The 18255-nt window shown below is 40.8% G+C and overlaps 1 protein-coding gene across 1 annotated transcript in view; it reads right to left on the bottom strand.

Annotated features, from left to right (window-relative positions):
• Nucleotides 1-986: 986 nt before the first annotated feature.
• Nucleotides 987-18255, bottom strand: part of LOC127647948 (HIRA-interacting protein 3-like) — a 28403-nt gene continuing 11134 nt past the window's right edge. The window contains 4 exon segments of the mRNA XM_052132477.1: nucleotides 987-1272; nucleotides 1275-1313; nucleotides 1531-1629; nucleotides 5447-5597. Of these exon segments, the coding sequence (XP_051988437.1) occupies nucleotides 1121-1272; nucleotides 1275-1313; nucleotides 1531-1629; nucleotides 5447-5597 (441 nt within the window). The 3' untranslated portion in view covers nucleotides 987-1120.

Raw genomic sequence — 18255 nt, 5'->3', positions numbered from 1 at the left:
ACTTATATGCAGTACAGTATATACATTAAAAAAGGGTTTTTGAATGCTCTCATTCTTTCTGTCTCTATATTGTGGAATATGCGCACAGATAATATTCTACAATTACTAATGTGCTAGATGATAAAAAATAATGTGTTCCAGTTTTTATTGATTTATCCAAAGTGTTTGATTCAGTGGATCATGGTCTTCTCCTGCAAAGGCTCAAATGTATAGGTTTTAGTGACTCCGTGCTGAAGTGGTTTTCAAACTATTTGACTGGAAGAACTCAATGAATTATAGATATAGAAGAACCATAGATAGTTATAAATGTACACCTGTAATAGTAAAGGTGGGTGTTCCTCAAAGATCTATTCTGGGACCAATTTTAGGGGGGTGTCGTTTGCTTTTATTTGCAAATTAATTGCATCCACTATTTGTATGTCAACTAGACTACTGGATCTCTGTACTGGATCTACTATTGGATCTCTGTAGGACAGCCAAGTACATTTTTAATACATGGGATATGTTTCTGTTACATTCATTTTCCCTTGTATAATATAGCATAATTTGCGGACAAACACATAATTTGTGGACAGACACAGTCAGAATTGTGATTTAAAATTCTTTAAATCCATTTAATAGCGAATTCCCAGTGAAGAAAATTATCCATGAATCCTGAAGAGATCGGCCAATCTAAGAAGTTGCTTTTACCATGGAACCGGAACTCACTAGTGATGGTGCACTTCCATGAGGCACAGCAAATTAAAGTTGTAAGCTATACCGTTATGTTCAATGTGCATTTCTTAATACCAAGTCAGAGCAAGACAAAAAAGATAAAAATAAATAAAAGGAGGTCAAATGAGAATGTTTAAAAAAAGGCATATTTTATTTGTATTTTCAAAGCTGCATAACCAAACCTCATTCTGCACAAGAGACTTCAATGGACAAACTAACAATTATAAAACACATGAAGGAGAGAATAAACTTAGGATGAAGATCCAAAAGCATACTAGAGGACGAACATAAAAAACTCTTGCCAAAGGACAGATTCATTCTCGATCGCATTGATTGATAGAGTAGGTTATAATTTTTGTACAAACAACGTTTTATTCTGTACAAACAGATCGTAGTAAAAAGGCACTTAGTCACTCTCTCCATCATCACTGATGATTCCCTGCAGGTTGCCCCAGGATGCTGCTCTCTTGTGCCCCTTGTTTGTGTTGCTGTCCCCACTGTCCGAGTCTGAGTCCACAACACGTTTATAGGCAGATTTGGGAGGAGAGACATTCTGAGGGGATGCCATACCGCTGACGCTGCTCTCCTTTTGGGACGTCCTGATTAACGAAGTATACAGAGTTCAGAGTGTGCTTGAGATTACTGGGCATTTCTTTAGATTTAGGTCCAAACAAAGTAAAGATGACCCCAGAAAGTCATGATGCACTCTATGATTTGCATCAAAAGTTTAATAATAGTTAAGTGTAAAACACTGATTAATGCTTTCTTTTAATTTCAACAGCGCAAAATGTATCTCACAAGAGATATTGCCTTTACCCTGAGTGGAGATGATGTTACTGACATCCAGCTCAGCCAGCTCCTGTGCTTCTTCTCTCTTCAACCGAGCTTTCTTACATTTCTCGATCGACGGCTGACCTGGGACAGAAATATTTCCCAGGTAGACAGATTATGTGATTGTGAAACAGATCACACTGAAATATTCAGAAACAATGTGATTTTCAACTGTTCCAGAGCAAAACTTTATTTTTAAATGATGGTAACCAGTTATAACTGGTTCATTTCATTCAGATAATTTTTTTCATGAAACAAAAGGCCAAAGAGTTCACCACAGTACATTTTTGTACTTCACTTCGTGTTGCCCGAAAAAATGAAACGCGTCCTTTGATCATCAAGGAAGCTGCTACATCACACATTTGCTGCATCACATATTTCTTTCCCTAATTGCCTGTTGTGGGTGTCGCATTCTGTGAATGAAGACCTTTGTAACAACTACCAGACCAGGTTGCAGGTCTACAATTGGTATTTCAACCACACCTTAGCACAGAGTACTGTCACTTTAAAAAGCATGTTATTAACTGTCCTTTTTTTGTTCTAACCAATAACCATTTCAAAAGGAGGCTGCAGAACTAATGAACCGGAACGGAAAACATTACATTTTTAGTCCTTGCACTGAATATAATTTTTTTTGTACTGTATCCCAGTCCGATACCAGTGTTGATTTTTTTGCATAATCAGTTTAGAATATTTTTACATTATTGTGTGTAATTAATTGGGAGTACTCCTTTAATATGTAAAGAAGCACAAACCTCTAATTACACATTATTTATTAAGAAACACTTTATTATTAACTAGTTTACTGGATAATGTAGCAGCAAAATTAACAGCAATTCCAGTATAAGTCATCAGTAGAAAAGAAACCAGTGTTTTATTTTTGCTTTTTTAAAAAAAAAATCAAAAATGTTTCCATTTACAGGATTCAGATCTCTTTTTTGTTCGATTTAGTTGTAAGACATCAGCTCACTTTTCATTCTCACAGTTATTTTTTGGAACCCATTCAACTTAAATATTGTTATAAATACTAATAATGACAATAATACTAATAAAATAATAAATTGTTATTAATATTATTATTATTGACATTTAATTTTAAATACAACAGTAATATATTTAAGTCACGCACTTTTTAATATCTCACGCTTTTATTTTGACCTCTCCAGGAAGTCATGTATGTGTCTGTTTGTAGTCAAGTTCACAGTAGTTTAATTCACTTCTCATTCAAATTCTAGTAAAATGCACCTCCAGTGCTGTTCCAAATGCATATTATAAGTTAACCAAACTATTGAGCATCTACATCTGAGATGTTGTTCATGAGTACCGCTCAAATACTGCATACTGCTGTGAAGGCTAAAAATAGCATTGAGTGTGTATGTGTGTGTGTGTGTGTGTGTGTGTGTAAACAGAGCAGCGCCATTCAATAATGCGCTGGAGCTGTGCGTGCATTTATATTTTAGAAAACACAGCCTTTTGTGATTCACAGAGCTATCGCACGTCTTCAAGTGGCTTTGAATAAAATGCATGAATCAAATGAACTACTTTAATTGTGTTTTTATGGTTCTTCTATAGAATTTTTGGAGCTTGACAGTAACAACCATGACTAACATACAGTGTTGGAATGGGCTCGTCGGACCGATACCCGATCCGTCTAAAAGCTTCAGTATCAGAGCCGATACCGATCCAGGTCGGTGCATCCCTAATTATGAGCACTTTCGGACCGTGTGTGTGCACGTGTAAAGTAAATGACAGAGCAGAGTGGCACCTCTCGTCCATTCAGAAGCACGCAGCGCATTCTGACTGTATATCTTTGAATTAAATAACATCCTTCTGCTATTTAATGGTCACACCTGGCCATATCGAGATTTGAATTTCATTATTTCTCAAATTATCATTGATTTCATTTCAAAAAGGTAATATCCTGTAAAAAAAAAAAATACCAAAAATAGCAACATGATGATATTGTACAATTTAAAATTTTTAGGTAACACGATATTTCGTAAGTACTGGTATACCACGCAAACCTACATTAAAACAGCATAGCAACATATAACACTCACAGCATAAATAAAACTGTATTGTAAAACGAATTATATGGTCATTGGGAAGCACTGGAATTTCTGCCATCGAAAAAGCCATTCAAATTGAAATAAGGCGATATGAAACAGGTGAGGCTATCGTGTCAATACTGTATAAGGAGCCTCCAAAAACAGTCCAGTCCTTCAAGAGCAAAGATCCTTTGAGGTTTGTCAATTTGCCAACAGATACTTCAGCAAGTAATCCAGCACTTTGAGAACAATGTTCCCCAAAGACGAATTGGAAGGATTTTGGGCATTTCACCCTCTACAGTGCACAATATAGTTAAAAGAGTCAAGGAATCTGGTCAAATCTCGGTGCGTAAAGGGCAAGACGAAAACCCATTTCTGAATGCGTGTGATCTCTGATCCCTCAGACGTCACTGTCTTAAAAAAGTAATTAATCTGTAATGGATATCATGAACATGAACATGGGCTTGGAATAACTAGTAAACCTTTGTTAGTCAACACCACTCGCGCTGCATCCACAGATGCAAGTTAAGACTTTACTATGCAAAGCAGAAGCCCTACATCAACACTGTCCGCAAGCGCTGCCGACTTCTCTGGGCTCGGTCTCATCTTAGATGGAAAGTAGAACAGTGGAACTGTGTTTTTTTCAATCGTGTTATCCAAAGAGGAAAAGGGCCATCCAAGCTGTTATTAGCATCAGGTCCAAAAGCCAGTGCCTGTATGGGCACGGGGTGCGTCAGTGCCCATGGCATGGGTAATTTGCACATCTTTGAGAACATCATGAATGCAGACAGATATGTAAAAAGTTTGGGGCAACATATACTGCCATCCAGCACCGTCTTTTACAGGGACGTCCCTGCATTTTCCAGCAGGACAACTTCAAAGTACATACTGCCTAGATTTCAAGTGCATGGCTGTGTAAGCAGAGAGTGTGGGCGCTAGACTGACCTGTCTCCAATTGAGAATGTGTGATACATTATGAAGCACACAATACAACAACGAAGACCCTGAACAATTGTGCAGCTAAAGACCTATAATGAATGATTGGGGGAAAATTCCACTTTCTAAACTTAACAAACTCTTCAGTGCCCAAATGCTTAATAAGTGTTATTAGAAGAAATGGTGATGTTTCACAGCGGTAAACAATCGACTGTCCAAACTTTTTTGGAGCGTGTTGCAATCATCTGATTTGAAATTACTACACATACTATATATATAACATTTTCAAAAAACAATGAAATTCACAAGAGAAAACATCATCCGTTTAGATGTAGTACTTTCAATATAGCAAAGGGTGAATATAATTTACAAATCTTTTTGTTTATATTTTTGTTTATATTAGCATTTTTCTTACAGTCCCAACTTTTTTGGAATTGGGGTTGTAAAATATTTTGTATGTTTTTGGAGCCAAGATGTTATTGCAGTGACGCAACAGAAGAACATGGGCTAAGTATAATCACTTGTAGTAATATTTCTTATATCATTAAATCTAGTTATTCCAAACAAATTTAGAATGCGAATTTTCAGTGTTTGTATCCAGAATTGCTGGTTTCAACAAGAATTTTAGATAAATCACTAATTGACCTCTGCGTTATATTATTAGTTGCTTTTTTTTGTTACATACAGGTGACCATATATCACGTAAGGAGCAATTACAACGAAAAGTAGCCAAAATAAGTTTTCAATTATTAAACATCCAAGAATGGATGTGACACTTGGCACAGCGTTAACCTGATCATTAAAAACATTGCAAGAATGCATTTTGCACTCAGCATTCTGACGATTCACCAAAGCACGTGCCAGTTTGGGTGTGCACATCACAGATTCTCCAACACATATTGTTTAAAGCCACCAACCTTCCACACCCAGTTCCTCCAGCTCTTTTTTCAGCACTGCCACCTTGGCCTTCACTGATCGGCAGCCGTCCAACAGCTTCTTGTAATTCCGTCTGACACCACAGAGGGCGATGTAACGCTTCAGCCTGGACACGGCCTTATTTTCTTCATCCTGACACACAAAAAAAGTTTTTAAAAAATATTACTTTTCTGTGGGACAACTTCTCCGATCTGGAATTTATTTCCAGGGGCAATTGTTTTTACTTAAAGATGGCAATTTTTTTCTAACCTTTTAAAACACCATTTAAATCAAATACTTCAATTGAATCAGTAAATTGAAACATTTTAAGTCTAAACAATTATTGCTGTTATCAATTAAATAATTATTTAAGATAAATTCTAAAAATGTGTTTATTGCATGTGATACTTATGTGCATCACATACAATAAAAACACTTGTAGAATTTATCTTAAATAATTGTCTGGTCTATGTGTTAAGGCCTGAGTATACTTCGTTTTTCTGCGTCCCAGATCAGATCACACCCAGTGGACCCTATGACATTTCAAAGTTGCCACAAGCGAATATGAATGCACTGCCCACTACAACTTCTTTGTAATACTCTTAGTATACTGTAGTCAATGGCAGGCGCATATAACGACGATGTGCACATCCATGTGTCGAGAAAATCTGGGTCGTGCGCGGACTGTGCTGATGACGAAATTGAATGCAAGGAAAGATCAACAACAAGGACAACCGAAATATACTCTGGCCTTCAAAAGGTTAGTTCACCCAAAAATGAAAATTCTCTTATCATTTACCCTCCCTCATGCCATCCCAGATTTGTATGAGTTTCTTTCTTCTGCACAACACAAAGATTTTCAGAAGAATTTTTCACCTCTGTTAGTCCTCACAATGCAAGTGAATGGTGACCAGAACTTTGAAGGCCCACAAGGCAGTATAAAAGTAATCCATAAGACTCTAGTGGTTAAATCCCTATCTTCTTAAGCGATATGATACGTGTGGGTGAGAAAAACTGTAAATCTACTCTTTCACATTCTGGTGTGACATTCACTTTCACCCACCTACTTGATGGGGTGATCAAAGGTGGAGATTGATAGTAAAAAGGACTTAAATATTGATCTGTTTCTCACCCACACCTATCGTATCACTCCTGAAGAAATGGTTTTAACCCACTGGATTACTTTTATGCCTCCTTTATGTCATTTTTGGATCTTCTGATTTCTGGTCACCATTTACTTGCATTGTGAGGACATACAGAGCCGAGAAATCCTTCTAAAAATCTTTGTTTATATTCAGCAGAAGAAAGTCAGATACATCTGGGATGGCATGAGGGCGAGTAAATGATTAATTAAAATGTTTGGGTAAACTTTCCTTTTAAGCTGGCATCAGGATAGCCCATTTTCCTAGTGATTTTCAAGTGTGAGCTTTATTTACATAATCATCGACCATTAGGTGAGAGACTAAGCGTGTTACAATCTGACAGAGGGAGGTTGATAATCATTCGACTTCTGGGACTCCCTGCTGAGTTTATGGCTTCAAAAACTGGAAAAGCACATCAAGCTCATCAAGGGGGGCTCGTGTTCTCTTCAAATGACCAATGAGCTTCTCCTTCAACTGAAGAACTGATAAGAACAGACGTCAAGCTAATTTGAATAGTTTCATCAGCAACACATATCACAGCCGCATATCATCACAAACGCTGATTGTAATCCATAATGATTCTGTAACAAAGCATTTTTCTTCTACACCAACAGTCTGTTTTTATGGAACAGAATTTCTTAACTCACTGACAGCTGCATGTGGACCGTAGCAGTTCTAGCTCGATTGGTACCCTGGGCGAAACCCGCTTCAACACGCCCCCAAAATTGTTGACTGGGTGGGGGGGTTCCGCCGCAAGATGTAAGTGATGCTAGCAAAGCAAGCTAACTAACGCTAGCAAACGGTCTCTTGCTGCATTCTATTCAACTCAGAAAGTCGGATTTTCCAACTTCCTACTTGGAAAAGTGCAATGGAACACCACTTGAAGTTGTAATTGAAGTTGAACGAGACATTGCGTTTAACACCTCATATGGGGAGTGCCTTCATACTTATTTGAAACCACTCTACAATAATGCCAATATTCTAATATTGGCTATGGTGTTTGAGCCCCACCTGCTTTGGCACGAAACTGACCGCTATACAAACAGGTGCACAGACACCATTTCCTCAAAATTTCTCACTGAGAACAAGGAGCGCATCACTCGTGCCTTAAGAACTCAGAGTCTTGAAGTGCGGCTAGTGTTTGCAATGTCTCGTTCCCTTCGTCTCAGGGAACCGAGGTTACGTATATAACCAAGACGTTCCCTTACGACTTAGTCCACTTGACATTTGTTTATTACACATATGGGGAACATAATCCCATCACGCCACACTACACGTAACTTGCCAGAGAGGAAACACGGCGGCACAGTCTTATGGGATAAGCATGCCGTAGTGAGTGATCCTCGTGATGGCCAGGATATGAGACGAATATATGAACTATAGTCATATTGTACGAATTAACTCCCTATGAACACAGTTGGGAAGGGAATTTATTTATAATAAAGTGCTTGTGACTTTATGGAATTATAACGGCCTGAATGCAGGCAGTTGTATAAATTGAAGGGGGAAGGTCAAAAATCCCTTGTCTCTTCAGTTATATCGATACATATATAAAGATGTATTGATCACTATGTATCTATATTCTGTTGCTTAAACTTCTTTAATAAAGTGATGAATTAACTATATGCATTCGCACATAATCAATTTTATTTTTCTTATGCATAACTGAAATATACTTCGAATCATATGTGTGTTAAGAGTTAATTTTTGATTTCATGCACATTCCTTGAAGCCTCTCTCTCTCTGTTCTGCACGGAGGCTGACTTGAAGGTCGTCTTGGGAATAAGTTTGATATCAGACACCAGGGGGAATGTTAAACATATGTTCCAGATGTATTCTGTGGTTGATTTTTACCTGTCCATGACTAATTATATGATTTAAAATCCTATGTAATAGCACTTGAATAAGTAGAAGTGTAAATTTTCTCTTATTATTTCTTTCCTCTCCTTTGCCTGAGGGGTGAATATTTCTTATCTCACTGTTTTGGTTAAAATGACCTGATAAATGTGTGCTCTGGTTCCCTTGTGCGCAGAGAAACACTGTCGTTCGTCAGTGTTTCGTGTGTGCATATTGACCTTCTACCCAGGTTTTGAACCCAGGGAGACACAGCAGGCAGACTCGAAGACGCCCGAGACCATCTGCGAGGTCACTTCAGATGTAAATCTCGAGCCAGGACGACAATTGCGCTGATTAATGTTGATGTGCTATAGCTATCTATATGTTGTGACTTTATGCTCTGTTAGCCAATCAGGAGTTAAATAATAGAATATACGTCCTTGCAAATGGTATAATTGATGTAAAATTTTGTGTAAGGTATGAGTTAGCTTTCGATCTCCTCGTGAGACTTTGTCGCTTGGCTCTACCAATTTCACTGCAAACTATTCTTCAGTAAATTTTGGATTCTTTGATTGAACTTCTGACTCCTGGTTTTCTTTCTCCATATCTGGTCCAGGTCATAACTGTTATACCCCTAACAGTTTGGTGGAGGATGCGGGCAATCACTCCGTGGTGACAAATCAGCTAACAAGGTAGGAAGCTTTTATTAATTGTTAGGGCTGTCTGGCTGGAAGAGATTTTGAAGGGGAGCGGGAGAGCTTCACTCCGACGAGGCGTGTGAAGAGAAGTCGCTGAGAGAGCTGTTTAAGGGTTAAAACAGCAAACAGCGCAAGTGATACGTGCTCTGTGGGGGGCTCAGGTGGGCATTGGGCTCAGGTGGGCATTGGTGTAGCACCACCCCGGCAGAAGTGCGTCCCTGGACGGGAGGTCCAGTGGCACCGTAAACCTGCTCAATTTCCTCCAGCTCAGATAGGGGATCCCCGAGCTTAGTGAATCAGGCAGTTAGGGATTCAGATATTAGTTATAAAATAAAATAAAATAAAATACAATAGGGATTGTTTTGCCAGGGATGCATCAGGAGCGGTCCCAAGTAAATAAATAAATTGTGACCCTAATTGGTATGGATCAGTATATGTGACCAGGATGTTTGTGAAGAATACTTTGTGGTGAAATTGTGTAGAAATCCAGGACTGTTGCTGTTATAGTTAATTTATCAGCGTAAAATATTGGCTGCTAAAATCTTTTCGGTAGTGATTTTCAACTGTGACCAAGAAAAATGTCTGATAAAGGGAATTTTCTGAGTAGTTCTGACCAAAACGAGGAGGGCATACGCTGTAAACAGCTCTGCTCTGACGAGCTCAAATCAAAGAAATGTGCTCAGCTCATTAAGAAAATGGTCAGTCAGGGGTTTGATTATGATTGGAAAGTCATGCAGCAGATTGACTGGCTGCAGAACAAAAAAGACGCTGATAGGGCCAAATATTTATTCGTGTTTGCCTATTCATGGATTTGTAAACTGGGTGGTATTCCCTTAAACCATGAAAAGGCAATTGCAAATATGATGGACGGATGGTCTAGTTTGATTGCCCAGCGTGATAGAGTGGCAAAAATTATTGGGCAGGAAGTCGGCTGTGATCTGTGTAGTTTGAGTAAGGGTTTCGAGGCTGTTTGTGAAAAAGCAGAAAATATTGTGAAAAATGAGAGTGTGAAATTTTAGAAGATTTTCTGGGCAGAAAAAGTGTGTGTGTGTGTGTGCTCTCAGCTTGCCTGACAGAAAAACAAATGCAGTTCTATTTTGATAGCAGGGAACACTGAGACACTTTATCAGTGATCAAGGCCAAAGAGCGTTCAGTCTCAGTCACCATTCACTTTCACTGAAAAAAAAAAAAACACAATGAAAATGAATGTGGTCTGCTGTGAGCAGATGTGGGCCCCTGTGTGAGAGAATGCATTAAAGCAACAGATTGGGCTAAATAAGTGCAGGCGTGAAACAGCAAAAGTATAGGAGCATTTATGTCAAAATGTGGTCTGAGGTGATCAGTCTCTAGAAATCTTCTTAACATTTCATTTTGTATTACAGCTAGCCGATGATGAGTGTGATGATGATGTTAATGTGGGTAAAGTATCTGCTATTTCAGTTGAAGTGGAAATGAGTCCCCGCAATAACATGACCTGCTATAATTGTGACGAGAGAGGTCATACCTCTAGAGATTGTACCAAGCCTGTTGCCAGATGCAGAAATTGTAACAGAGAGCGCCACATTGCTAGACATTGTCGAAGTGGTAAACAAAAAAAAAATCACAGAAATGAGAAAAAGGAAGGTCTTAAAAATGATGTGTTTGTCAACAGTGATGCTCCGAAGTTTAACTCTCTCACTACAGCTGAACTCAAAAAGCTGAGGCAGCTGATAGGTGACGAATAGGGGTCAGCGGCCTCCGGTTCTTGTAATTATGAAGACACCCGCCCATACTTAAAGGGAAGGGCATATGTACACACACACACACACACACACACATATATATATATACACTCACCTAAAGGATTATTAGGAACACCTGTTCAATTTCTCATTAATGCAATTATCTAATCAACCAATCACATGGCAGTTGCTTCAATGCATTTAGGGGTGTGGTCCTGGTCAAGACAATCTCCTGAACTCCAAACTGAATGTCAGAATGGGAAAGAAAGGTGATTTAAGCAATTTTGAGCGTGGCATGGTTGTTGTTGGAGTATTTCACAATCTGCTCAGTTACTGGGATTTTCACGCACAACCATTTCTAGGGTTTACAAAGAATGGTGTGAAAAGGGAAAAACATCCAGTATGCGGCAGTCCTGTGGGCGAAAATGCCTTGTTGATGCTAGAGGTCAGAGGAGAATGGGCCGACTGATTCAAGCTGATAGAAGAGCAACTTTGCCTGAAATAACCACTCGTTACAGCCGAGGTATGCAGCAAAGCATTTGTGAAGCCACAACACGCACAACTTTGAGGCGGATGGGCTACAACAGCAGAAGACCCCACCGGGTACCACTCATCTCCACTACAAATAGGAAAAAGAGGCTACAATTTGCAAGAGCTCACCAAAATTGGACAGTTGAAGACTGGAAAAATGTTGCCTGGTCTGATGAGTCTCGATTTCTGTTGAGACATTCAGATGGTAGAGTCAGAATTTGGCATAAACAGAATGAGAACATGGATCCATCATGCCTTGTTACCACTGTGCAGGCTGGTGGTGGTGGTGTAATGGTGTGGGGGATGTTTTCTTGGCACACTTTAGGCCCCTTAGTGCCAATTGGGCATTGTTTAAATGCCACGGCCTACCTGAGCATTGTTTCTGACCATGTCCATCCCTTTATGGCTTCCAGCAGGATAATGCACCATGTCACAAAGCTCGAATCATTTCAAATTGGTTTCTTGAGCATGACAATGAGTTCACTGTACTAAAATGGCCCCCACAGTCACCAGATCTCAACCCAATAGAGCATCTTTGGGATGTGGTGGAACGGGAGCTTCGTGCCCTGGATGTGCATCCCACAAATCTCCATCAACTGCAAGATGCTATCCTATCAATATGGGCCAACATTTCTAAAGAATGCTTTCAGCACCTTGTTGAATCAATGCCACGTAGAATTAAGGCAGTTCTGAAGGCTAAAGGGGGTCAAACACAGTATTAGTATGATGTTCCTAATAATCCTTTAGGTGAGTGTATATGGCCAATGAATAGCAAGTGCTCTAAACAGAGAGGACTTGTGAAGAAAGAGATGTTATGTCTAGGTTGTAAAACCTTAGGAATATCTTAAAACATGTCTTGTAAGGACACACAATTTGTCCATGCCCATGAGGAGGCCATGCCTCTAGTTGAGTGTGCTTTAACAAAAATTGGGCAAGTCTGACCCTGCGACTGAAGATTTTGCTATGAGAAGGACATTTATTTTGTGCATCCTCCATAGCAAATAAAGAGCTGATCAGACAGTCTTAAATGGCGGGTGCGATAAACGTATGCACGTAGCCCCCGCACAGGGCATAACTAATGCAATGATTGTTTCTCATCTGAATTAAATGGAGGAGGGAAGAAGGTCTGAAGATGAGCCACCTGCGCTTTGAAGGGTGTGGTCAGGACCTTGGGTACATAGCCTTTCCTGGGTTTGACAGTAGCTCTTGAATGACTGGGGCCAAACTCATGAATTGTCATCTGATAATGCATGCATGTCACCTACCCGTTTTACTGAGGCCAGAGCCAGCAGTAGTGCTGTCTTAATGGAGAGCATGCGCAAATCAACATGGGGAGCATGTGGGGCCCTTCGAGAGCTTTTAGGACTAAAGTTATGTCCAAAGTCAAGACTGTAGCCGGCCGAGGTGGGTTTAATCGTCTTGTTCCTTTAAGGAACTTTATGAAATATAAATCATGTTTGCCTATAGAGGCACCGGTTTCATGTGCGTGATACGCAGATATAGTTGCCGCATACACTTTGAGCATTGACGGGGTGAGTCCTGTGTCTAATCGCTCTTGAAGAAATATTAGAATTTCATGTATGGGAACGTTTACTGTGTCCTTGCTGTGTGAGAGACACCAGTCAGTGAACACCATCCATTTTAGTGCATAGAGGCATCTTGTGGATGGTGCTCTGGCTTGTAAAATTGTGATCATGACTGAACGTGTAAGTTCTGGTGTGTGTAGTGTGCTCCGTTCAGGGACAACGCGTGCGGGTTCCACAGGTGGGGCTGGGGATGCCAGATTGTGTCTTGCGTCTGAGAGAGGAGATCCTTCCTCAGTGGTATTTCCCATGGTGAGCTGTACAGCATCTCCATCATTTCCGGAAACCATGGCTGGTTAGCAATTTCGGTGCAACTAATAGAACTGTTTCATTATCATCTTTGCATATGACAGAGTGGATCAGGCATACAGGAGGAAACGCATATTTGTGTTTCGCCAGCAATTTGAGTCCCTTCCTAGCGGGGCTTGGGACTCCGAATAACAGGGGGGACAGCGGGCATTCTCCACGAGGCAAATAGATTGATTTCTGCTTTGCCGAATATTTCCCAAATCCTCAGTATATTTGGATTCGGTATCACCCCTTAGCATGACAGTAGGCCTGCGCTATGTTTCAGGCGGCCTGGAACATATGTCACTCTCAGAGAGAGACGATGCTCTCTCCATAGGAGGTGGCGACGTGACATTCTCGACAGTGGCGGTGAATGAATTCCGCCTTGGCTGATTATATGTGCCACAATTGTCATGTTGACTGAGCAAAGAAGCTCAGAAAGCCTTTATGGCTAGATTACAGCCGATAGCTCTAAGCTATGATATGGGGCGGCTGTGGCTCAGGTGGTAGAGCGGGTCGGCTGCTAATCGCAGGGTTGGCGGTTCGATTCCTGGCCCACACGACTCCACATGCCGAAGTGTCCTTGGGCAAGACACTGAACCCCAAGTTACATTTACATTTATGCATTTGGCAGACGCTTTTATCCAAAGCGACTTACAGTGCACTTATTACAGGGACAATCCCCCCAGAGCAACCTGGAGTTAAGTGCCTTGCTCAAGGACACAATGGTGGTGGCCGTGGGGTTCGAACCAGCGACCTTCTGATTAACAGTTATGTGCTTTAGCCCACTATGCCCAATGGCAGGCTAGCACCTTGCATGGCAGCTCTGCCGCCATTGGAGTGTGAATGTGTATGTGAATGGGTGATTGTGACACAGTGTAAAGTGCTTTGGTAACCTCTAAGATTAAAAAAGCGCTATATAAGTGCAGACCATTTACTGAGCAGCTGATGTGCCACGCCCTCCTAGCACCAGGTGCCAAAAGTTGGCCGTCCATTGCACACCGCCCCCCAACCTGTGTTGGAAGCATCCGTGGTCACCACTTTCTGCCTGAAGTTTGAGGGTGAATTCCACCTTGGCGGTTTATATATGCCACAACTGTCTTGTTGTCTGAGTGAACCAGGACATGACAGTTTGATATTTCTGACTGAATAGCCTTTAAGGCTAGAAATACAACTGATGGCTTAAGTCACTGTGTGACACTTGCCCCAGTGCGACACCTCAATGGTAAAATGCAGGAGATGTCTGTGGTGCTAAAGCAGCTATACATTGGCGCGATATAGTGATGCATGGCGCTTCAGCCAGCACTGAAGAGCCATGTGTACGAGACCTAATGGAATGGATGCCGCTACCACAAATCCCAATGCTTTCTGAAACAAATTTCAGTGGAAATGTTCTCCCCATTTTACACTGTAGAATGGCTGAAGCAGTAAGTCTGTGCTGGCAAAACAAAGCCTCTGATTGTGGCAGTAACAGCCAATTGGCAAGGTAGTTCAAGATGCGTACACCGCTCAGTCTCAGAGGGGCGAGAACCACACCGATACGCTTTGTGAATGTGCGAAGAGCAAAAGGCAGTCCGAAGCGCTGGACTTTGAATTGATACGCTGTTCTCTTGAGCATAAATCTCAAAAACATCCTGTGATGTTGTACAATTTGGATATGAAAGTATGCATCCGTATCATCTATCAAAGCAATCCAATCGTGTGGGCATACATGCTATAAGATCCATTTCTGAGTAATCAATTTGAATAGGTACTTTATAAGTGTGTGATTTAAATGTCTCAGATCCAGGATTGGCTCAAAACAAGAGCGATGGCTAACCGGTTGTGATATACTCCATTGGGGCTCTCATAGCCTGTGACTGCTGCTGAATCGCGACATAACGCTCAGCAAACTTATTCATAGAGCCGCTAAAAAGTCCGGCTCGAGACACTGGAGCATCCAAAAGAGTGGCTTTTTCCTAATCACTCATTTCTGCCCTGGAGCACTGCCATTGTGTGGAGTGCTGGTCAAGCTTGTTCTGCTGCAGAGTAAGCTTTTCCCGCCAGTGCGGACGTTTGTAGACACGGTGTGGAAGGATGTACATGGGCAGAGGTGTGCTGCTACCGCCTCCTCCACAGGGGTAATTGGGCATAATGCGAGTGCACCATATAAGGTCACGCGCCAGGACTTCAATAGTTCGTTATGAACTTCGGGGAAGAATTGTGCAGGATGCTGCCGTTTGATGGTGTCCGGACTGCTGGAACCATTCATCAAGGCAAGACTGTTCAGATTCCTCTGGGGGAGACCAGTCAGGTTGAAGCTCTTCGACCACCCTTGTAAGGACATGAAGCAACTTCGTCAGTGGTGCATGCACGTTCCTCGCCCTCGTTGGGGGAGGAGTGGCAACATCATCCACTGACCATTTGCCTGATGCAGCGAGAGACATGATATCATCATCATCCCCAGCATCAGATCTACCTAACGAGACGAGGACATAAAGGAACTACGATTTCAGAGATTTAGGTGTGTGACATCACACAATCATGTTGGCAGACAGGAAGATATACAAAATTAGTGATAAACATTCACTTTTATTAAATAATATTGATAAATTATTCAAAGTTCCTACATTACATGATAGTAAAGATTGTTTAACAAACATTAGCAGAGAAGCAGGTCTACAAATCATGGTAAATTATACTCTCTTGATAATTGTACACCTGTAACACAAATGCTAGTGTTGCAGATTTTTTATGAATTTAGTTGTTAGGAGACATCTCTGGTGACAGTCAAACACCTGCCAAGCTAACGGGAGCATTGCAGTTTTGTTTCATTAAACATAATTTTCCAAGCATCTGGCAATGGAATGCATTTAGTCAGATATCAAGTGGAATATCCCAAATATGTTTTAAATGGAATGCAGCATCTATATCTAATCTCATCTTCACCCCACACCCAAAGAGATTTAGTGGGTATTAGCTATACATATGTAATTTACCACAGTTGTAAGGTTCTTGAAATTGCATGAAGTGTTTGATTTGACTATGGAAAGGGTGTAGGAAATTAGGAACCCTGCAGTATTGTGCTTGTAATATTTACACAAGAAAGCGTCAAGAGCATTTCTTACCAGTTCTGAGTGGGAATGTCAACAATACAGCAATTAATTCGGACAGTGAAACATGGCCGAGTTATCAAGGGTCTGACATATGAAACTACTTGTGTTTTACATTTTATTTTCTTGTTTTTCACTGCCCAGACACAGCGGAAGTGTGACAGCAATAGACAATTGCTTCCAGGCTTAGTGGAACTTCCCAAAAACTGCCTGGGATGGGAAAAATGTAAACATTCACCCCCCACCAGGATGGATCAACATTCTTCAACTAAAGCATACATTTTCCATAGTTCTAATGGCATTGGTCAACAGCAATTACAGATTCCTGTACGTAGATGTGGGTTGCAATGGGCGGATTTCAGATGGTTTAGTGGATGCTCACTGCAGGATGCCCTGGAGAACAGAACATTGAACATCCCAGCCCCTGCACCACTTCCTTAATCTGACCTGCTGGCTCCTTATTGCATTGTGGCAGATGAGGCATTTCCCTTGAAGGAGTACCTCATGAAGCCATATCCAAACCACAGGCTATCTGTAGAGCAAAGCATCTTCAATTACAGGCTTTCATGAGCTCGGAGGGAGGTAGAAAATGCACTTGGCATCCTAGCAAAACTTTTTTGTGTCTTTTTAACCACCATTAATATTCAAAACTGCCAAAGTGAGGACACTGTTTTGGCTTGCTGTGCTCTGCAGAACTTTCAGTGTACAGAGTGCAGTGAACTATAAATGGTGGGAATCAACTAGGAAGGACCAGATCATGACAATGTCCCAGGAAGATGGGAGACAAGACCCTGACCTTCAGCAGGGCTCTCTGCCACACACAACCAACAGTACAACACAAGCCAAAATAGCTCAGGGATTAACTATGCCAGTACTTTAATTCAGACATTGATGCATTGCCCTTTCAGTGGGGCAAAATATAGCATGTGTATGTATGCAAATATAGGAAAAGTGTGAATATAGTACAATGACAAACATGTTTGTTGCCAGTACTTAGCCTTGGTTTTATAACTATGGTCTGAAATTGCTAAATAAATGTATGAATTTTCCAACTTATTGTTTTGATAACTTTTTGAGAAAGAGTGCAAATATTTTTACCCAAAGTCAAAGCATTTTATTTTGAAATGTGCAGTACAATGGGCAATATAATTCTTATTAGGCAAATAAATAAAAATAAAAAATAGATACTTAAAATATAAAATACAATTGTCCATGAAATATTTACAATACAATTTACAATATGCACATCCCTTTACTTTTTTTTTTGCCATAAAGCATTACAGGTGTGTAAACTGTCCATCAAAGGCTTCTTTCTAATGCATGGTTCTGGCCCACTGAGTACTTGAAAATGCAGTTGTCAACCTCATGCTGGAAATGTGGCAGTAAATGTGGGGGCAAATTCCGCATTCTGTGCTCAAGGTTCTTGCAATAGGCGGAGATGGCATCATTGGTGTTTTCCTGTGATGCTAAATTTTCCAGGGTTTTACCAATGGTGCGCAACAAGTTTGTGGACTCCTCACTGGAGGATTCGTCCAGCATCTTCCCCTGAGGCCTTAGTGTGAAGGTGCTTGGCAAAGGCTCCTCTCTCAGCGCTGTGGACTCTGCTCCACAGATGGCGGCTTCAGATAGGGGAGTACTGGGCCATGGCTCAGCCTCAAAGAAGCTGGGCTCTTCATGGGTGCTGGTCCAGGTGTCAGTGTTGTTGCCATCTGAGGGTGAATAGGAATCACTATCAGCCGAAGGTTCCTTAAAAAAAATGTATTCACCATGAGAAGGATGTAATACAATAGATTCTTACACCTGTTCACCAAACATTCATAACAATTACAGGGCATTGCAAAAACAATAACCTGCAAACTGGAGAAATGGTGATTAATGGATCTATTCAGATGCACTTCATGGCACATTTGGAAGACAATG

Source organism: Xyrauchen texanus, chromosome 8 (genome assembly GCF_025860055.1).
Source record: "Xyrauchen texanus isolate HMW12.3.18 chromosome 8, RBS_HiC_50CHRs, whole genome shotgun sequence".
In the NCBI taxonomy this organism is placed as follows: Eukaryota; Metazoa; Chordata; class Actinopteri; order Cypriniformes; family Catostomidae; genus Xyrauchen; species Xyrauchen texanus.
This window is presented reverse-complemented; position numbering and strand designations above follow the sequence as displayed.